Source organism: Sinohyriopsis cumingii, chromosome 13, assembly GCF_028554795.1.
Source record: "Sinohyriopsis cumingii isolate HCF-2022 chromosome 13, ASM2855479v2, whole genome shotgun sequence".
Taxonomy (NCBI): Eukaryota; Metazoa; Mollusca; class Bivalvia; order Unionida; family Unionidae; genus Sinohyriopsis; species Sinohyriopsis cumingii.
In genome coordinates, this window is record NC_142973.1 from 53934921 (window position 1) to 53954969 (window position 20049).

Below are 20049 nucleotides of genomic sequence, written 5' to 3' on the forward strand. Positions count from 1 at the left end.
AGGCCATATTGGATGTCAGATTGGCACTAATATTCTTTTGTGTCAGCTAGATATCATTGGAGTTCATTAAAACCCTATGTTGATATGACTATCCATTCATGAGGAGTAACGATGCCACGATTTTCAAGATGGCTGCCATGGAGGCTATTTTGGACATACGATCAGCACGATTTTCATTTAGACACCATAAGAAGTCTTTTAGTTGAAACCCTATGTTGACAAGACCATCCTTGTAGTAGTAGCGATATAAAGATTTTCAAGACTGCCACTGTGGCGGCCATGTTGGACTTCAAATCGGCATTATTTTCATATGGTTCCCACTAGACCTCATTGATAGTCTTTTAGTGAAAAACCCTAGTTGATATGACTATCCATTCAGGCGGATTAATGATAACAATATTTTCAAGATGGCATCTGCTTCTGCCATAACAGATGGCAGACATCACCATTTGCATTTTGGACCAAATAAATCATGGGATAAATGTGTGCGTAAAGTTTCAACTGAATCCTGCAAGTAGTTTAGAAGGAGTAGCGACAACAAGACCGACTATGGACGACAGACAAAAGTCCATCTCATAAGCGCTTCTGGTCTTGGAGCTAAAAGCTGTAAAGAACGAAACAAACTTGGAACTAAAATCTTAAAGTGAATGTTTTATGACTAACCATGACGCCAGGGTAACAGGGGATAGCGAAAACGTTACATAGAATGAATTGTCTTTATTATAATTAATGCCAATGTTGTATAGAATGAATTGTCTTTATTATGGTTTCTGACAATGTAGCATAGAACGAATTGTTTTTATTATAATTAATGCCAATGTTGTAAAGAACGAATTGTCTTTATTAAATGTAATGTCCATGTTGTATATAATGAATTGTCTTTATTATAATTAATGCCAATTTTGTAAAGAACGAATTGTCTTTATTATATGTAATGCTAATTTTGTATAAAACAAATTGTCTTTATTATAATTAATGTCAAGCACGATGAGACTCTACCAATATTTTAGAAGAATCTATGTAGATGAAAATCTTTAACCAAACTACAAATCTTTCGCGCCAAATGGAATAGTGACTGCCTTGTCAAAGTAAAATATTCAATTTTCGGAGTAAGCAAGAGAGGCAACTTTTTGGATAAACAATTTTTAGATAACATAGTCTGTAGGTAACGTAACTGAAAATGCTCGAGGCCGTGTCATTGGTTTGAATGAATCTTGAATTCAAATACAGCAAAGCCCTAAAATTACGCTGTTCGAAGGACTCGAATGTACCGTGCTGTAAACGATATATCTTTACACAGTTTAATTTGTTTCGTTTAGATTTTATTGGTTTTAAAGACACCAATGAACACATTATTTGCTATATCATGACGAGTATATGGGACCAAATACATTTCACTAGGACAGATCGAGGCATCTGACAGAATGTTCTGGGTTATTCAGGACACCACAACTCTAAGGTTTCAAGTCAGACACTCTCGCAACTGAGTTACCGCAGCTCCCTTCTCTTTATTCTGGGCACATGCATAGTATTCTATATCCATGGCAAAATATGAACGAAAATTTCTCCACAAGTTTCATAACATCATATCTATTAATAGTGTCATGCAGCCATCGTATCTAGAACAAATCAGAATTGTGATTTTGTCCCGATCGCTTATAAACACTTACCGGATTGTGTACACCTCCTAAAGAGTGAACCTCATCTTGAGTGCATATCCATGCGGGAGGTCGTGGGTTCGATCCCCAGCCGAATCGTACCAAAGACTTACAAAAATGGTACTAACAGCTCCCTCACTTGGCGTTCAGCATTAAGAGGTTAATGTTAGAACTGGTCAGCCTGGTGTCAGGATAATGTGATTGGGTGGGACATCGTGCTACATGTCTGCGGCATGATGCCCGAGTGCTAGGCATCACTATAAACTGCCACACGGCAGATGTCGTAGCGATATGACTGAAAAATTGTTAAAGCTACGTTAAAAATCCAACACACACACACGCAGTACATATCATACCAGTGAAACGCATTCTTGTCAAGTCTGCTGACTTCCACCAAGAGACAAAGATTTTTTTTCTTCACAAAATCTACGTATTTAAATGTTATAAATGAACTTTCAGATCAAGTACTATACCCCAGCGAAGCAGTTATTGCGTCAAGGCGCTGTTAAATAGCAACATATACAAATTATTTAAACAATGAGTACTTTAACATTGATGGAATCTGTTATACTGATGTACGTTCATACTGGTAATTGAGATTTCCACATCTGAGGAGGTACTGCATTTGCTATATAGTCATACAGTTGAGGTGATACTGCATTTGTTATAGGTTCACACAATTAAGGAGGTACTGCATTAGTTAAATGTTCACACAACTGAGGTTGTACTGCATTTGTTACAAGCAGTACAAATGACAAACACCCTTTCGTATGAGCAGATTCTTTCGAATACTGCTAGAAAAGGGAAGAATTTTAATGTTTTTATTGCAGTTTTTTCTCCTTTTCTTCAAAAGGGACTTACAGCAAATTATATCTTGCACAACCAAGTAAATTCTGAACACTCAAACAATATGAAAAACGCTCGTGCATTGCCATACATACGCACGAATCAGCTATGATAAAACTTCTCAAAATACTAGCAATATCACATGCAATCTGGATAAAAAGCATCTCTCTCTCTCTCTCTCTCTCTCTCTCTCGCCCATACTTTATAAAGCAAGAATTCAGCATCATTCCTCGACATCAATTGCATGGCCCTTATTTCGCTAAACTTATAGAACTCCAAACTCGCTCATGCTTCATCGCTACATGTATTCAAGGCCAGCGCTACCATATAGGCAAACAAGGCAGCCGCCTAGGGCGCTGATTTCAGGGGGCGCATTTTTTAAAAAAAATTATTGTTTATACATTTTAAAATTGATATTTTCGTGGGGGTGGGGGTGGGGCGCCAGAATCTAACCTTGCCTAGGGCGCCAGATAGTATGGCTGGGTCTGGCGCCGGCCCTGCATGTATTCACTATCGTTCCCGACAACCATTCCATCCAGTTAGACCTTTCCTACTGTCAGCTAGCATTGTTGTCAGAAGCTGAAGTTGTATCGCAACGTCACCGCTTCACAATAAGAAAATTTTGACCACTTTTGCTCAGCAAAGTGCACCATGAGGATTGTGTTGCCAGGCGCCACAGTCAGTAAAGCAGGTAAACTTTTTTTTATTTATTTACTTTTTACTTTTTAATCTCCGTCACTACCCGCTACATGTTGACCACTATTTATAGCTGACAAACATGTAAGAACTGAAATATACCGATGCTAAAGATGCATCTCAATCTACATTTTTAGAAAATTTCGTGTCGTCATGAATATAAGAACCATACATCACATTGGCAATATAAGGTAACAATGCCTTTATGAACTTGTACATAAACGTACACCAATTCCTCGTTTATCCACGTGTTAATGGCAAATTACGGGCAAGTTCATTTTGAAAATTAAATCTGAAACCAAGATTGCAATATTTTAAGAAGTTTAAATATTATTATGATAACGTGAATCTGGTAATTTTTAACATTCTCATATTTTTCTCTATCAGTAAAAATTATAATTATTATAGTTTTAAGGCATGATATCAACCAACAACTAATTACACTTGTCCTGGTTTGGCACTTTTCAGTTAATTGGCAAATATTTTAGTTCAGAAATGGCACTATCCATACCACAAAAATCAAGTTCTAATGAATAAGTACTATTATGTGTAGCAACTGAAAATGTAATGAAACGAAATACAACATAGTCCTCGGTACACGTGCAGTTTCTGACCGTGACGCTAACTGCACGTGTGATTGATTGATTGGCGATTCGTAGAGGAGTCAACATCACATGTTGCCTATCCAATGCATCCTGTGTGATCGCTTAAATAGAGCACAGACCACACTGGGAATGTCCATTCTTTTAGCACCACTGTGAAAATGTTTCAAGACTCTGGCTTCCTACGAAAGACACAAGAATCAAGTATATTTTATCAATCCTGATGTAGTGTCTTGAAGCCTGCATCAAGATATGCCATTGTGACCTTCTTAAGCACTATCATGAGCTCTTTCAAAATGAACTGCAATTAGTCAATTAATTCCGTTCCAATGTCCTCTGTTCAAGGGTTAACTGCTTTTCTCTACAACACATGTTGTAGTATCAGTCGGTGAATACTGAAGGATAGCCTTACCAGTCAGGCGGCACTGAGCTAGTTCTTCAAACACGAGACTGGCATCCTCTACTTTATGGACCGAGTAAACTGGCAGCTCAAGCTGGGAAAGAGAAATAACATCTTAACAAGTTTTAAAAAGAAACTAAATACAAAATATGAAGGGATGTGCATTTGAAACTTAAATTGCTTGTATTCTCTGTTGAAAATCACCATTTAATGTTTATTAATGGTGAAGGCGATACAGGGTTTTAAAAAAGTAACATTTCAATGGTGCTTGAGCATAGGTTTTTCAGAAAGAGAGTGTCCAGCCCCTATTTTCGATTTGTAGGAAATAAACCCTAATTAAATCGCTCAGATTGGTTAAAATGAAGAAGAAAAAATAGCTTTGCTTGTAATAAAATACACCCCACCCCCATGAAAATGCACAATTTTAACATTTTCATCCTTATAATCCTACAATAATGCATGATAACAAGTTCTCCAACAAATGATAAGTCCTACTATACTTTTAAACTCTGGATACTTTAGAGGTAAATACATACTCCCCATGTACGATATTAAAGCTGTATTATGTGTGTCGTTTTTAAAGTCAACTCTGCATTGTCCAGTGAGTAGTACTACAAGTCATTATCAGGCCCCTACCAGACAGCCATTTTCAGAACCCTACCAGAAAGCCATTATCATAACCCTACCAATAATCAGGATCCTACCAGAAATCCATTATCAGGCCCATACCAGAAAGCCATTATCAGGACCCTACCGGAAAGCCATTATCAGGCCCCTACCAGAAAGCCATTATCACTACCCTACCAGAAAGCCATTATCAGAACCCTACCAGAAAGCCTTTATCACAACCCTACCAGAAAACCATTATCGAGACCCTACCCAAAAGCCATTATTAGGACCCAACCAGAAAGCCACTATCATAGCCTTCCCAGGAAGCCATTTTCAGGACCCTACCAGAAAGCCATTATCACGACCCTACCCAAAAGCCATTATTAGGACCCAACCAGAAAGCCACTATTATAGCCTTACCATGAAGCCATTTTCAGGACCCTACCAGAAAGCCATTATCAGAACCCTGCTAAACAGTCATTATCAAGATCTTCCCAAAAGCCAGTATCAGGACTCTACCAGAAAGCCATTACCAGGACCTTACCGGAAAGCCAATGTCAAGACCCTACAAGAAAATCATTATCAGAACCCTGCCAAACAGTCATTATCGGGACCCTACTCAAAGGCCATTATCAGGACCCTTTCCAAATGCCATTATCAGGACCCTACCAGAAAGCCAATGTCAAGACCCTAACAAAAAGCCATTATTAGGATCCTACCAAACAGCCATTATCCGAATCCCACCCAAAAGCCATTACCATGACCCTACCGAAGAGAAAATAAAGCTGACTAAATGGGTAATTTGCATACATCAACACAACTCTTACTTTGCCATCAGCCAATGCGTCTACCAGCTGCCGCAACTGATACAGTGTTCCTTTTGGGATTCCTACAATACTCTGTTGCTTAGCTGCGAGGGCATTCAAGTTTATTGAAACATCGGACATTGTGCTGCCACCCACCAAAATTAGGCCCATCTGGAAAAAAGATGAAAATGTAACATTATTAGGCAAACGAGTAACAAGACAGGAAAAAGTTCTGACAAATAGTTGTATTGAAAACATTTTAAGAAAACAACACACACCCCCAAAACAAAAACAAAAACACATACAAATAAAAATACTTGCATACAAAAGTCTTTCTTACTGAATTGTGTCCGATTTCTTCGAGTACACCAGTGGTCTGGACAGCAGCCTGGACGCACAAAGCGGCCCATTGAGGAACTACATTCGATTAGAAAAACCAGTTCTGAAAGAACATTGCTTCTAGTTAGCTCTAGCTTTGCCCAGTTAGACTGTGTCTCTCACTTCTTATCCAATATTTAATATGTCCATACAAAATGAATATATTCTGAGACGGAGAAGTATGATAAATTAAAGGAGTTCCTAATATCAGATTCATCGAATGAGTTTGCTCGAATGACTGATTCTGGCCAATCTGATTAAAATCAGATCTCCGCTGTTACACATGAAGATCTGACAATGACCGCTTATGCGTCATGTTCTGGTAACCTATGTTATTAACATAATCAATACTTTTATCAACCAATCAGATGAAGTCTAATATCTTCGCGTTTGGAGACAGATCACTGTGGATGAAGAGCACGAATGTATACCGAACGATTTAATTCACTTTCAGGTTTGTGAAAGCTGCATTTCCAGTGGCTAATTCAATGATCACCAGAACATGACCCTTAGACGGTCGTCGTCAGATCTTCACGTAATCCAGGGGAGATCTGTTTGTAATCAGGTTGGATTCTGGCTTTGTGAAATCTGTGCCTGCGGGGAAAATGTATGGAAATAGCAATTGAATTACAATGTTCCTTTCTGAAGTGGTTTTCATTTGTGAGTGTGGCTTTCAACAGTCCATTTGCAAAACGAGGCATCTATACTGACAGATGTATAACAATACTGCTTGCGTATTAATGAACCCACTAGAAGCAACACACCTAAACAGATTTCTAAACGCCTCCAATAATGGAACACAACTTAGACTGAATATCATCCAACTCATTAAGGTTCAAAATATTAAGTATAAGTGAACACCTACCCTATTTAATACCATCAAAGACCTCTGCATTGTTCTTGGAGAGCTTACAAAGTCAATGACGATATCAACTCCCCCTCTGCATGAATCTAGTGTCCTCTCTATGATAGATTGTTCGTGTTCTTCTTCACACCAATGAATGATATCAAAGCAATCGTGCTCTTGGGCGGTTAGGAGTTTGTCTATACTGTTGTCTGCTACAAAGAGGCGCACTGCACTGTTGTGACGACCCATCAAGGACTGGGCAAGTCTGATCGACCATAAACCCAAGCCACCAGCGCCAACAATCAGAACGTTCACACAGGCTGTAAAATGCATCACTTTTAATGAAAAAATCCATTCAAAACATATTTACCCATTCACCATTATGGTTATCCGAAACTGTTCCAATATATATATATATATATATATATATATATATATATATATATATATATATATATATATATATATATATAATTGCCGAGAAAACTTCAAACTGTTAAACTATTACGTTTCGCCATGGTCAAGATTGTCAGTCAAGAAATTTCGCAAGAAAATCTTTTGCGCTGTCAGATTTTCTTTAAATAAAAACGTATCAATGAAACCCAAATGAACATTTTCGATTAAACATTAACCCACATCACCTTGCACAATATTTAAATTATTTCTCTTAAAGAAAATAAACAAATAGCACAACTGCAAATAAAGCAGAATTATAAATAATGGTTGCATAATCACATTAGTTATTAAATACCAAACGTACGTTTAACTTCTAATAATTTTTCCACATGCACTTTGGCCTTTAATACTGCACTGTACGCCTGGAGGGCACCACCGGGCAACATGGCTGCCACAGCGAGATCAACATTTTGCGGTAGCTGTATAACATGTTCTACTTTGCTAACTGGAATGAATTCAGTGTATCTCTCGTCGTTCTGCTCCTCGTCTGGATAAAGAATTACTCTGTCACCCAGGTTGATGTTGCTGTTTGGTAGAGAGCTGCAAACACTGTGAACTGTGCCAGAGACTTCAAAACCTTTGAAGAAAAAAGAAGAAAAAAATTTAATTTGTAGCTTAACCGAAAATCTGTTAACAAGTTGTTGCACTTTACATCACAAGCCATGTCTAAACTTAATTACATTCAAAATATTCACATTTGTCAAGTAGCCCAGTTGTTCAGTGGTTGTTGTGGGCTGACACGAGAATGTGTAGTTTGGAATCCTGGCATCGGAACAGCCTTGATTACCTTAGCTTGGCCTTGTTCAAGGCACTTTTATTTTAGCTTTAATGGCATTAAATAACCTACTCCTGATGTGCTTAAAGAATGATAAACCAGTCACGTATTTAAAGAAAAACACATCCCCTCAGAAAGTTCTTAACCAGTCACCTTAAAAAAAGAAGCACATCCCATCACAAAGTTTTAAAAACCAGCAAGGTTTCTAAAGAAATTGGCATCCCGTAACAAAATTATAAACCAGTCAAGTTTTTGAAGAAAAACATATCCTATCTCAAAGTTCTAAGCTCATCCTATTTCAAAGTTCTTAACCTAGTCACGTTTTTAAAGAAAAGTGAACACCATTACAAAGTTCTAAACAAGTCATGTTTTTGACGAAAAATATATAACGTCACAAAGTTCTAAACCAATAACGTTTTCGAACAAAAACACATCCCGTCACAAATTTCTAAAACCAGTAACGTTTTGGAAGAAAAACACATACCGTCAAATGTTCTAAAGCAATAATGTTTCTAAAGAAAAGCACATCCCTTACAAAGCTCTAAACCAGACAATTTTGTTTTAAAAGAAGCACAGTTCTAAAGCAGTCATGATTTTGAAGAAAAACAAATTCGGTCAGAAAGTTCTAAACCAGTCACGTGTTTGTTAAGAAAAGTACAATACATCACAAAGTTCAAAACCAGTCACATTTTATAAGTTCTAAGCTAACCACATTTTATTAGAAAAGCACATCCCGTCACAAAGTTCTAAACCAGTCACGTTTTGAAAAATGCACATCTCGTAATAAACGTTTAAAAGCCAGTCACGTTTTTGAAGAAAAGCACATTCCGTCACAAAATTCCAAACCAGCCATGTTTTTTTAAGAAAAGCATATCCCACCACAAAGTTCTAAGTACATCTCAATACAAAGTTCTAAACCAATCACGTTCTTTCTTCAAGAAAAGCACACCCCATTACAAAGTTCGAAAGTCACATTTCTAATGAAAAGCACATATCCTCATGATGTTCTAAATCAGTAACGTTTTTCAAAGAAAGCACATCCAGTCACATAGTTCTCTTCTTCAAACTTCAAAAATTCACATTACAGTTTTATTAATCTCTTTCACAACAATGTATATGTATACTATGTTAACAGTTAAAGAAAAGTTTAATATAATACTGACCATTTATTTCTGGATGATGAATACATTGTTTAAGAAAAGTGGCACATCTATCAACAATTTTTTGAAATAATGAAAGCTAAAATTTCTTTAACAGTGGGCTAAAGATGGAATAAAACAAATTGGTAAACGTATCTTCTTGCAAAATGAGTGAACTTGGAAATGTAGTACGATAAAGCTCAAGGAGGGTATATTAACTGTTACAGTATGAATGTGGTGGGAGGGTGGGTGGTTAATATAGTTGAAAGATGTGCACACCTTGAAAAATAGATGTATCACTGATACCTGGCAATCTGTGTCGACAACCAGTCTTGCGCAGCTGTCCCTCTGAGTAATACACTCCTGCATACTGGACCTGAAATATATATATATATATATATATATATATATATATATATATATATATATATATATATATATATATAAAATTTGTGGCAGGAACATTATATAATTTGTAGCAGTATGTTCCCCAAATACTGACCTATTTGCACCCTTTTGATGCGCCATTTTGTATATTATATACTCCAATACTATACGAGTTTCCAATTTGAGTATACTTCAGAGTTGCAGGGTGGGGATATAGTGTCGCTTGCCCAAGGGATTTATATATTCAATAACAGTCGACTGCAATCATACCCGTAGTTCAATGATTCAATTTTGTCTACTCCCTTCGGTGTTTCTTGAAAATTCTTAAAGCAGTGTACTTTGTAAGCTATTGCTACTTAAAAGTACGCGAATAATAATTCAGACCTTAGGAAAAAAATAATTTAATTTGTGTGTGTGTGTGTGGTGGGGGAGGAGTTTGCATTTTCTTTCCAAATAGGACATCACTTTTTCTTTACCTTAAAACAAGTTTTCGAATCAGTACAAAAGAAATAGCTGCTTTTTCGACAAACTAAGTAATGAGTATTCTCACGCTATTTGGGGCTTACATTCATTCAACAACAACAAAAAAATCATAGACACCTCTCTCCCACCCCCACCCCCCACCCCCCCAAGTTGGATGATCGGTTCTCCGGTTGGTTCACTTCTGTGGAGTCGTGTACTTTCAAGATTAAGCTCGCTTCATGCATACCATTCTAGTCACGGTGTCTGGTGTGGCAACTTCCACCTTGTGAGACCCAAGACAGTAATTTTGACGTGAACTTGATGAAAAAACTTAATGTGCAACTTTTTTTGCAAGAACAAGTTTTCCTGAATGTAAATGTTACCTATTATTCTTCATCATGTTAAACTTCGTATTTACATTTATTTGGATGTGTAAATCTTCCTCAATACTTCATCTTCATATTTTTGTAATTTTACTTTTTAATTACTTTTAAGCTTTTTTTTTTGTTCCAAAGTTCCATTAAATCCTAATGTAAACTTTTAATATACAGGTTATTAAAAGTTCAAAATATTTTTAATGGTCCATTAACACTATTAATACATGCAAGAACTATTCTCACCTTGATCACTACACCACCTTTAGGAACATCTGGCTCCATTACCGACGAACTGCATTCCATGCAGGGAATTAAGTTTTCTGCAAATCCCATCTGAACTTTCACCTCCTCTTTTTTGTTGACTTGGTCCAACATGTTACTTTGAATTAACTGAAACGTAATTAAAGTTTTTGAAACGTACTATCCCTATAAGTGAACGAATTAAACGTTGTATTTTTAGTCAGATCTGGAATGACATCTTTCCTTGGTGAAGTAATTACAATAACAAAAACCTACAGGCCCGGATAAGCCAGTTATGACGCAAGCCAATACTGCGTATATGAATCAAGGGAAAGCAGCGTGTTTAGATTCATTGTTATAACTGAGAAGCAACAATAAATACATTAAAGCTGCATAACCGTCAACACAAGTGAGCTACAAGGCAGCACAGGACTAAAGGAAAATGCAAGTTATTGTTCCAAGTGTTAACGAGTACTGTTAACAAACACAAAATGCATCAGTCTTAAGTAAATGGAATACAAGTTACTATTCCAATTTTTGATGCTAATAACTAACCCCTTCATACAGACCTACATCGCCTGACGACTGCTGTATCACTAACCTACAAATAACAATATATTCGTTTGGTTACTCCTATAAACACGCCCATCACTGCGTAACTCCTACAAACACACCCATCACTACATTATGTAAAGATAGCCACCTGAGGATCAGTCACTGATCATACCAACTGCATGCTGTGGACATGCGTACAGTGATATATTGCGAGTGTGAAGAAAATCCTTCAAAGCGTTTGGAAAATGTTGGCAAACGAAAGCGCTTTAACGAAACCGTTAATGCAAATTTTATATGAACGTGACATTTTGTAGAATTGCCATAGATTATGAGAATCTTTTAAGGGGTTTAGGAAATATAAGCAAATTAAATATTTTTTCGTAAATATGCCAGACCCGATTTGGAGACTTGAAAGTATATAGCAAATTTAAAGGGTGTATGCAATAATGTGATTCAGCCTTGATTCTTTGCTCTTTCATAGCTGTTTACAACCTCTGAAACACAAGGATTAAATTAATAGTAAAAAACTGGTCGGGCATGTTGCCAATCAGCCGAAATTTGGATGTTAATATGAGCGGGTAAGATTAAGGGAAGATTTAATATTGCCTTTGTAGGAGGAGTAGAGGTAGCCTGGGATTTCCGCTCCAATCATAATATTTCTTTTTCTTTTATCTTACAATCTTTCTTTTTCGACTAATTTAATGTATTTTATATGTATAAGCTATTGTATACATTGATGACTGCGTCAAGTAAGAAAACTTCCTTTTCTAAACCAAACATTATATTGAAGATCCTGAAAAAGAAAAAGAAAAAAAAAAAGAAAAAGAATTATATATATATATATATATATATATATATATATATATATATATATATATATATATATATATATATATAGGTTTTGTGTAACCGGGACAGATTTACCAACATAAATCCATCACGATTTCTTTCAACGTTGAAACTGAACAGTTTCTTACCATTTTAAATTATGCGAAACCTTTTCTACTTAAACTGCTTGAAACTTTTTTAGCATCTGTAATTTACTTGTTTCACTACGAAGATAAATTACGAAGTATGAACTGGTATTTTCGAATCGACAGTAGTTATTAAGATCACTGCACTTAAATGTTTGAAAGTATGCGCTAATTTGAACAATTCTGAGGGGCTTTTTTGAACAGTAGTAGTGGCTGCGGAGTTCCTCTTGGGAAAATGATATGCATGGGAAGTGATTATAAAACCTTTAAATCCAGCATAACTTTGTTTAGCCACGGATGTAAGATTGAATATGTTAGAAAAAGAAATCTGTCCTACTCTTTTTGTTTTGAAGACGAGTTGAGATTATGTGAGATCATGAGGAGTTACTGAACCAGATGGAGTTCAGTGTTGAAGTGCCTATTTAATGTAACTTCGCTATGGGGAATTAGTCACAAGCAAGAGGGTTTTTCTTTTCTACATTTAATGGAACTCTGATACCTCTAGTTCTTCATGCTGACTCCCATGTTTCAATTTCTCAGCACTGTAACTTGACACCATAGCATTTGTATAGCTGCTGATAACATAGTATTGACCCCAAATCTATACCTCTAAATCTAACAGCAGACTGTAGAGTTACTCCTCTATCATAGATATACTATTATTAAATTTATGTAAAGAATTTAGAAAATTTATGCACAAATATATCTTCTCTTCTAAAACTTATATAAATATCATAGCACATGAAATAACAAAACTTAGCCCTATAATATGTCCCTCCGGCCTAGCTTAATTTGGTCCCCAAAGGTTTATAAATACTAATGTTTTGGACAAATTGTTGAATAAATTGGATTAAACACGTATTTCATACTGTTTTTCTGGTGTCACTGTTAACACATCTCCTTGCATACTACAAACCCACAAAATATACTCCCTTAACAAAATTTACATTCTATAGTGCAGCTTACTAAGGTACAACACTAATGCGATTTATTACAATCTTTTCAATTAGACACAGAAATAAGTTTATAGTCCCAAAAGGTCTTATGGATGCTAATTTTAAGTAAATATCTTGATAATGTATATGCTCATAGTTTCAAACACTTAATTGTTAATCACACAAATAATTTCTATATCATCTTTGACTACCCAACGTCATATGAACAACAGTTCCATAAATGTCTGACTTCTCACCAATCTACAGTACATTTTATAATGTTCCATGAATGTCACTTCACCTTGGATGTAATTTGCAGGTATCACAAAAATATTCTTGAACCTGATAAGAATTGGCACCAACATTGTGCCATAGACTGCTTTAAAATTACAGGAAGTTATTTGTTTGCAAAAAAAAACATAATCCATTTGGAATGTGCTACATAGCTGTCATTGGTCCAAGGGGGATTTGTACATCTGTTCTGCTATACCATAGGAAGGAAGATGTGCAGGATATATAGGGTAGAAAAGGATGATAGGCAAGTATAGCACAGCAAAATAAATATAATGAGTCCACCTTAAGAACCAATTGGTCACGTTCATTTGGAATCTTACTTTGCAAACTTTTTTCTCTTTCCTTTTAGTGTTTTTGTTACTTGAAATTCCCGGAGCAAAAACTGTGGTAAAGCTTTTTCAGGTTCCCATGTTTTTCTTGGGGAGGTCTCGCCATTTAACGCTATAAACGCGCTTGCAACTGCAGGCTAGAATTTCATCAACAATACCACATTCTTCTATTGACTGCGATGTCGCAGGTTCATCTGATGTTAAGGACTTGTAAGATGAATCGGTTGTAGGTGCTGAAATATCTGTTGTCTTGATGTGGACTGGTTTAATTGAGGGTTTGCTAACATATGTTTGGGTCTGTAACGATGATGTTGTGGTCTCCTGTTGTGTAGCTATCTGAGTTGTATGTTCCAGATAGTCATTTTTGTTGTCAGGGCTGAAGTATTGGTTTAGTATGTTTGCATGAACTATCGACCTCTGCAGTTTGTGATAATCACAATCACGTAACTTGTATGTATAATTGGGGCCAATGTCGCTGATATACAATGGTCCTGTCCATTTCTTGTGTAATTTAGATGATATCCTTTTGGTACTTTTGGATTGTGCATCCATACTCGTTGTCCGAGGTGGAAGGAGGGTTCTTGAGCGTTTATATCATAATATTCTTTATATTTTTGCTGGGAGCCCTGGATTTTGTCGTGGGCAACTAGTCTAGTTATTTCCATTTGTGTTTTGAGCTTTTGTAAAGGTTTGCTGTTGTTTCCTTTTTGGCTTCTCTGTATTTGTAGGGTCAGCAAGAGAAAACATCCAGTGGAACTCTCATTTCTCTCCCAATGACTAATTCGTATGGAGAGAATCCAGTTGAGCTGGTGCATGGTGTCTTGCGGTAAGCCATTAGGATTCGTGGTACGCAGTTACGATGTGCTTTGTCAAGATATGTGCGTATAGATTGGGCTCATGTTCTGTTGAATCTCTCATACGTAGAGTTGGTTTCTGGATGGTAACTTGATGTATGGAAGCGTTTAATATTCATTTTCTTGCAGAGGTCCGATATGATATGCAACAGGAAGTTCTGATCACGGTCAGATACTAGAGCTGTAGGAGCTCCATAAATGCAAATTATTTCCTTGTAAAAATATCAGCTATTTCAGCTGCTTCTTGCGATCGTAATGGAAATGCTTCCGCAAGCCTGCTGAAACTATCCACACACAACAAGATATACTGGTATTTTTCTTTGGTTACTGTTAATGGACCAATAATATACATATGCCAGCCTTCAAATACTTCAAATGATGGAATAGAGTGTAGGGGTGCCTTTGTAGAGTGAGAAGGCTGTTTGGCTTGTTGGCATTTCTCACAGGTTTTAACATAGTCTTTTATCTGTGCATACATTTTTGGCCAATAGCACCTTGACTTTATTGTTGCCTAAGTTCTGTCAAAGCCTTGATGTCCTCCTCCAGTTACGGAATCATGACAGTTAAGGAGAATTTCATGGCGTAATCCTGTAGGAATGGCCTCTATAAGAAATTGGATGTTCCCTACCATGGTCGTCTTTTTGACTGAGAATGTAAGATATGGCTTGTCCAGAAGCATCTGTTGAGAGAATGAAAGGTTTGTCCGTATTTGGGTAAGCTAAGACAGGTGTTGAAGTCAGAACTGTTTTCAGTTTCTTAAAAGCTGATTCACATTTATCAGTCCACTGAAATTGTACATCCTTTTTAAGAAAGCTGTTCAAGGATGCACATATATTACTATAGTTTTTCACAAACCGTATGTAGTAATTGCATAAATCCAGGAAACGTCTGAGATCTCATGCATTTTTCGGTCTGGAAAGTCTGATACTATATTGGTCTTATCCAAGTCCACTTCTACTCCATCTTTGGAAATAACGTGTCTCAAATAATTGACTCTTTTCATTTCAAACCAACATTTTATGGTTTCAATTTAAGATTGGCTTTCCGCAGTCTATCAAATACTTTTTGCGAATGAGAGAAATGTTCCTCTAAAGTGCGACTATACACCAGCACATCATCAATGTAGCACAGAACATATTTATAAGCTAAACCCTGCAATAGTTTTGTCATGGTAAGCTGGAAACTCATTGGTGAATTGGACAATCCAAATGGAAGCTTTTTGAATGCATAACAACCATCGGATATAACAAATGTACTTTTATCTCTAGTCTCTGGATCAAGCTTGATTTGCCAGAAGCCGGAAAACATGTCAAGCACTAACAAATATACCGCGGAAGATTGGACTATGTTATCCATCATATCATCAAAACGTGGAAGAGGAAATACTTCTGGTTTTGTAAGCTTGTTTAGTTTCCTGTAGTCAACAGCGAATCTGTATTCTCCCGATTTCTTCTTCACAAGAACCACTGGACTTTGCCATGTGGAAGTAGATGGTTCAGTGATATCGTACTTTAACATACCTTTAACTTGTCTGTCAATTTCTGCTTTTTGGATGGGGTTGGTTCTGTATAACCTTTGCCTAACAGGTTTCTCATTGCCAGTGCCAATTTTATGTTGGTAGATATCTGTACATCCTAATTCTGACAAGTCCACGCCAAACACATTTCTATTTCTCCCAATTAATTCTTGGAAATACAATTTTTTGTCCTAAGTCAAATAAGAGTCTGACAAATCAAAGCCAAGGTCTTGTGCAATTTTTACGAATTTATTCCTTTCAGAATTGTCAGCTGTGTGTGTGTATTTCACACAACAAGGCTCTTCTGGTGATATGTTAGGTTCATAATCAGGCTGTGTAATGTCATCAGTTTCAAAAAAATTCACAGTTGCTACTGTTTGGCCAGACCTTAAAATTATATCTTTATTTGTGGGGTTTAGCAAACAAAATTGTCCTTTGCCTCCTTATATAAATACCATAGCACCTTAAATAACTAAATTTGGCCCTATAATATCAGACTTCCTTCTCCTTTCAGATATTGCCCTTTCATATCGCAAAACCTTTTCCTGAGACAGGTGACATGTGATGGCTATGGTTTATTTAATAAATGCTTCAAGACAAGAAAAGGAGAACGCCACATTGCTTCTTGGTTTAAATAAACATAATTCTTCACTAATGTTAACATATTTCTTAAATTTTGTTTTATTCAGCATGTTACCATACGATTATTGTACAAGTAGGCGAAAATGACGCCGATAGAGATCTGAAATTAAACGAGTTTGAAGTCAAATACATGTCCCTCATCAACCAGTTGCTAGTCTCGGTAGACAAGGTCGTTATATCTGGCCTTATTCCACGACGTGACGTGGATATAACGCAATATGATGACATTCTCATAAATATTTGCAGATCTTTAAGCCTACCATACGTATGAAACCACGACAGCTAAAAGCTAACGTCGAGTCAGCTACCATCTACTTTCTTTCACTCTGACCTGATCCACCTGAAAGACGCAGGCACAGCAAACCTATTGAAAAATGAACATAGTGTTACTCCTGTACTGAAAACAAGACCTACGAACGTAAGTACTACCCAACTGCGCAATACCAACATAAACAAAAGAAAAGCCCCAGACTTGCAATGCAAGCTTGTAATGGGTGGGAACAGAAACATCAATATAATACACAGTAAATGGCATGGTCGTCGAGGCAGACTCGAATATTATGCAAGGCTTTGTTAAAGTGACCCTTCGATCATACAACAGTACGCGCATTACAGACATGGTGTACCTAACTATAAAATATAACCATTAGGTATGTTAATCTAGGTACAGTGATTATAATGCATATACGTCAATCAATAATAAGTATCATGTTTTTGGAGATATTTGTTCCGACTTTCTCTCTGTTATGAGGTCTCACCCTTGGACTCGGGAATAACTAACAAATCAGTCCGATAATCAACTCCACAAAGCTGTGTTGATACTGATGGATGATGTTGTGGGTCTGATGTCACTTCTGTTCATTAAAATATGCAATTTTGCTGCATGCAAATCATTCTAGAACAAACCCGCGTACACTTTAGCCACATACCGGTAATTGGTAACAGCGATATCAAGCGCGAAATTCAAAATGGCTACAGGACAGATGGTTTTCCTATTCCAGGTTGATTTAGAAGCCACGAAACATATGATTTGCCCAGGAAATATAATCTACATGTCACCAAAATAACCCTTTAGCCGACAGTAGCTGCACAGCCACGTTAAGTGTATACAATATACATCGATGTGTGCAGCCAAATTTGAATGCAGATAATTGCAGCTTTTAATGAATAGGTGATATCAGCCGCTCACCCGAAAATCAGTATCATTACGGGTGAAGGGCTGATTTAAGTTGTTTTTCATTGAGCTCTGTTGCCTACGAGTTGCACATATAGGATAGTGATCACTAATAGGGAAACATGGTACTTTTATCTCGTAGAGATTTGTAGGATGGGTAGTATAGATATGGTCAATCAGAGTAGAATTACAGGTTGTTACTCTTGTTGGAGCATATATTACCCGTGTAAGGTCGTATAGTTGTATCATATGTAGCCATTTAGTGTTAGTATCAGAGAGGACGCCAATATTAAAGTCTCTCATGATAATTACTTCATTGTTGGAAGATAAAGCAGCCAACTCACGTTCAAATTGGTCAGTCCATGAGAGGGAGTTTGGTGGTCGGTATGCTGAGCAGATATAGATTGACTAATGAGGAGACTTAACTCGATCCATATTGATTCTACAGTAGAATTTTCAAAAATCTGTTCTTCTCTTGTACGTTAAATAATTTGAAACGTACATAACTATCCCTCCTCTCATGCCTTGTGGTCGATCTCGACTTTCAATAGAAAAGTTGCTAATAAAGATAGCAAAGTCGGGTACATTACAATCTAGAAACGTTTCGCATAGTCCAATTACCACAAGGTTGGATTCATTTTGTATCTTAAGTCTTAGTTCATCGATCTTTGGTAAAACGTTTCTTACATTGATATTGATAAGTTACAAACCTTTCTTTTTCAGACCAAAGGATGTGCAGTTTACATTTTTCTCAGTCGTTGTAGGAATGAAGACAGATTTATTAGTTATTCTCGAGTCCAAGGGAGAGACCTCATAACCTTAGCATGTACAATTAGAATTAGTACTTTGGACAAAGAGACAGTCGGAACAAATATTTCCAAAAGCATGATACTTTTTATTGATTGAGGTATATGTATTATAATCATTGTACCCAGCTGGACATACCTAATATTTATAATTATAGTTAGGTACGCCACGTCTGTCATGTGCGTACTGCTGTATGATCGAAGTGTCACTTTTCCAAGGCCTTGTATAACGTTCGAGTCTGCCTCGATAACCATGCCATGTACTCTGTTTATTATATTGATGTTCCTGTTCCCACCCATTACATGCTTCCATTGCAAGTCTGAGGCTTTTCTGTTGCCTATGTTGGTATTGCACAGTTGGGTAGTACTTATGTTCGTAGGATTTTGTTTCGAGTACAGGATTAACACTACGTATATTTTTCAACAGGTTTGTTCTGCCCGCATCTTTCAGGTGGATCAGGTTAGAGAGAAAAAGTAGATGGTAGCTGACCCAACGCTAGCAAATATCTGTCTTGTATGAGGCACCATAGCGGACAAAAGCTCGTCCAATCAGAACGTTGCCGTTAAAAGTTTAAGTTTCACGTGTTGTATGAAAAATGCTTGCCCTTCAAGTTCCATTTTCTAGGTCGAGATTTTAGATTGTAGCTGTTTAATTCAACAGTAGTGGTTGAAAGCTATATTTTCTATGTTGAGGTTTCATTTCGTTTGAATTACACGGCAGTGGTTGAAATTTCAATTTCATACGTTGAGATTTCCTAATTTTCCTATTGGTCAAAGAGTTTATGTTGAAGTTCCATTTCATATGTAGAAGTATTTAGATTTCATCTGTTGAATTACACGGCACTGGGTGAAAATTCAATGTTCAATGTCGAGTTATTAGATTGTATTTTCCAAATTACACGGCAGTTGCTGCAATTTTATTGTAACATGTCTCAAGTTTCAATTAAACATGTTGAATCACATTGCTAAATGTTCCATTTTGTATGTTGAGTTTCCAGATTGTACCTGTTGACTTACACAGCGGTAGTTGGACATTTTATTGTGCTCGTCAGAATTGCTATTTATATATGGTGAAATGATGTGTTGTTGTTAAAAGTAACATTATACAATGTCCACTCTTACATCATTTGTGTATTCAATTATGAAGCATCATTATATATTTCATGCATTTACAGTTTAAAAGTTACCATTCACAGGTCGAGAATTACTATGAATGTCTTCTCTAGAGGTCGCTCTCGTGAACATACCACTTTATTTTTAAACAAGGAGGCTGCTTCTCGTTGCTGTGAAAA

At 36.6% G+C, this 20049-nt stretch overlaps 1 protein-coding gene across 1 annotated transcript; it reads right to left on the reverse strand.

The window, feature by feature from the left end:
- Positions 1-702: 702 nt before the first annotated feature.
- Positions 703-11253, reverse strand: LOC149785577 (uncharacterized). Its single transcript, XM_089979373.1, has 7 exons — positions 11234-11253; positions 10682-10828; positions 9492-9588; positions 7603-7875; positions 6861-7162; positions 5639-5788; positions 703-4296 (listed from the first exon to the last, which is right to left on the reverse strand). Exons 2-7 carry the CDS (start codon positions 10811-10813, stop codon positions 4150-4152), a joined length of 1101 nt encoding a protein of 366 aa, XP_089835499.1. The 5' UTR covers positions 10814-10828; positions 11234-11253; the 3' UTR covers positions 703-4149.
- Positions 11254-20049: the final 8796 nt, after the last annotated feature.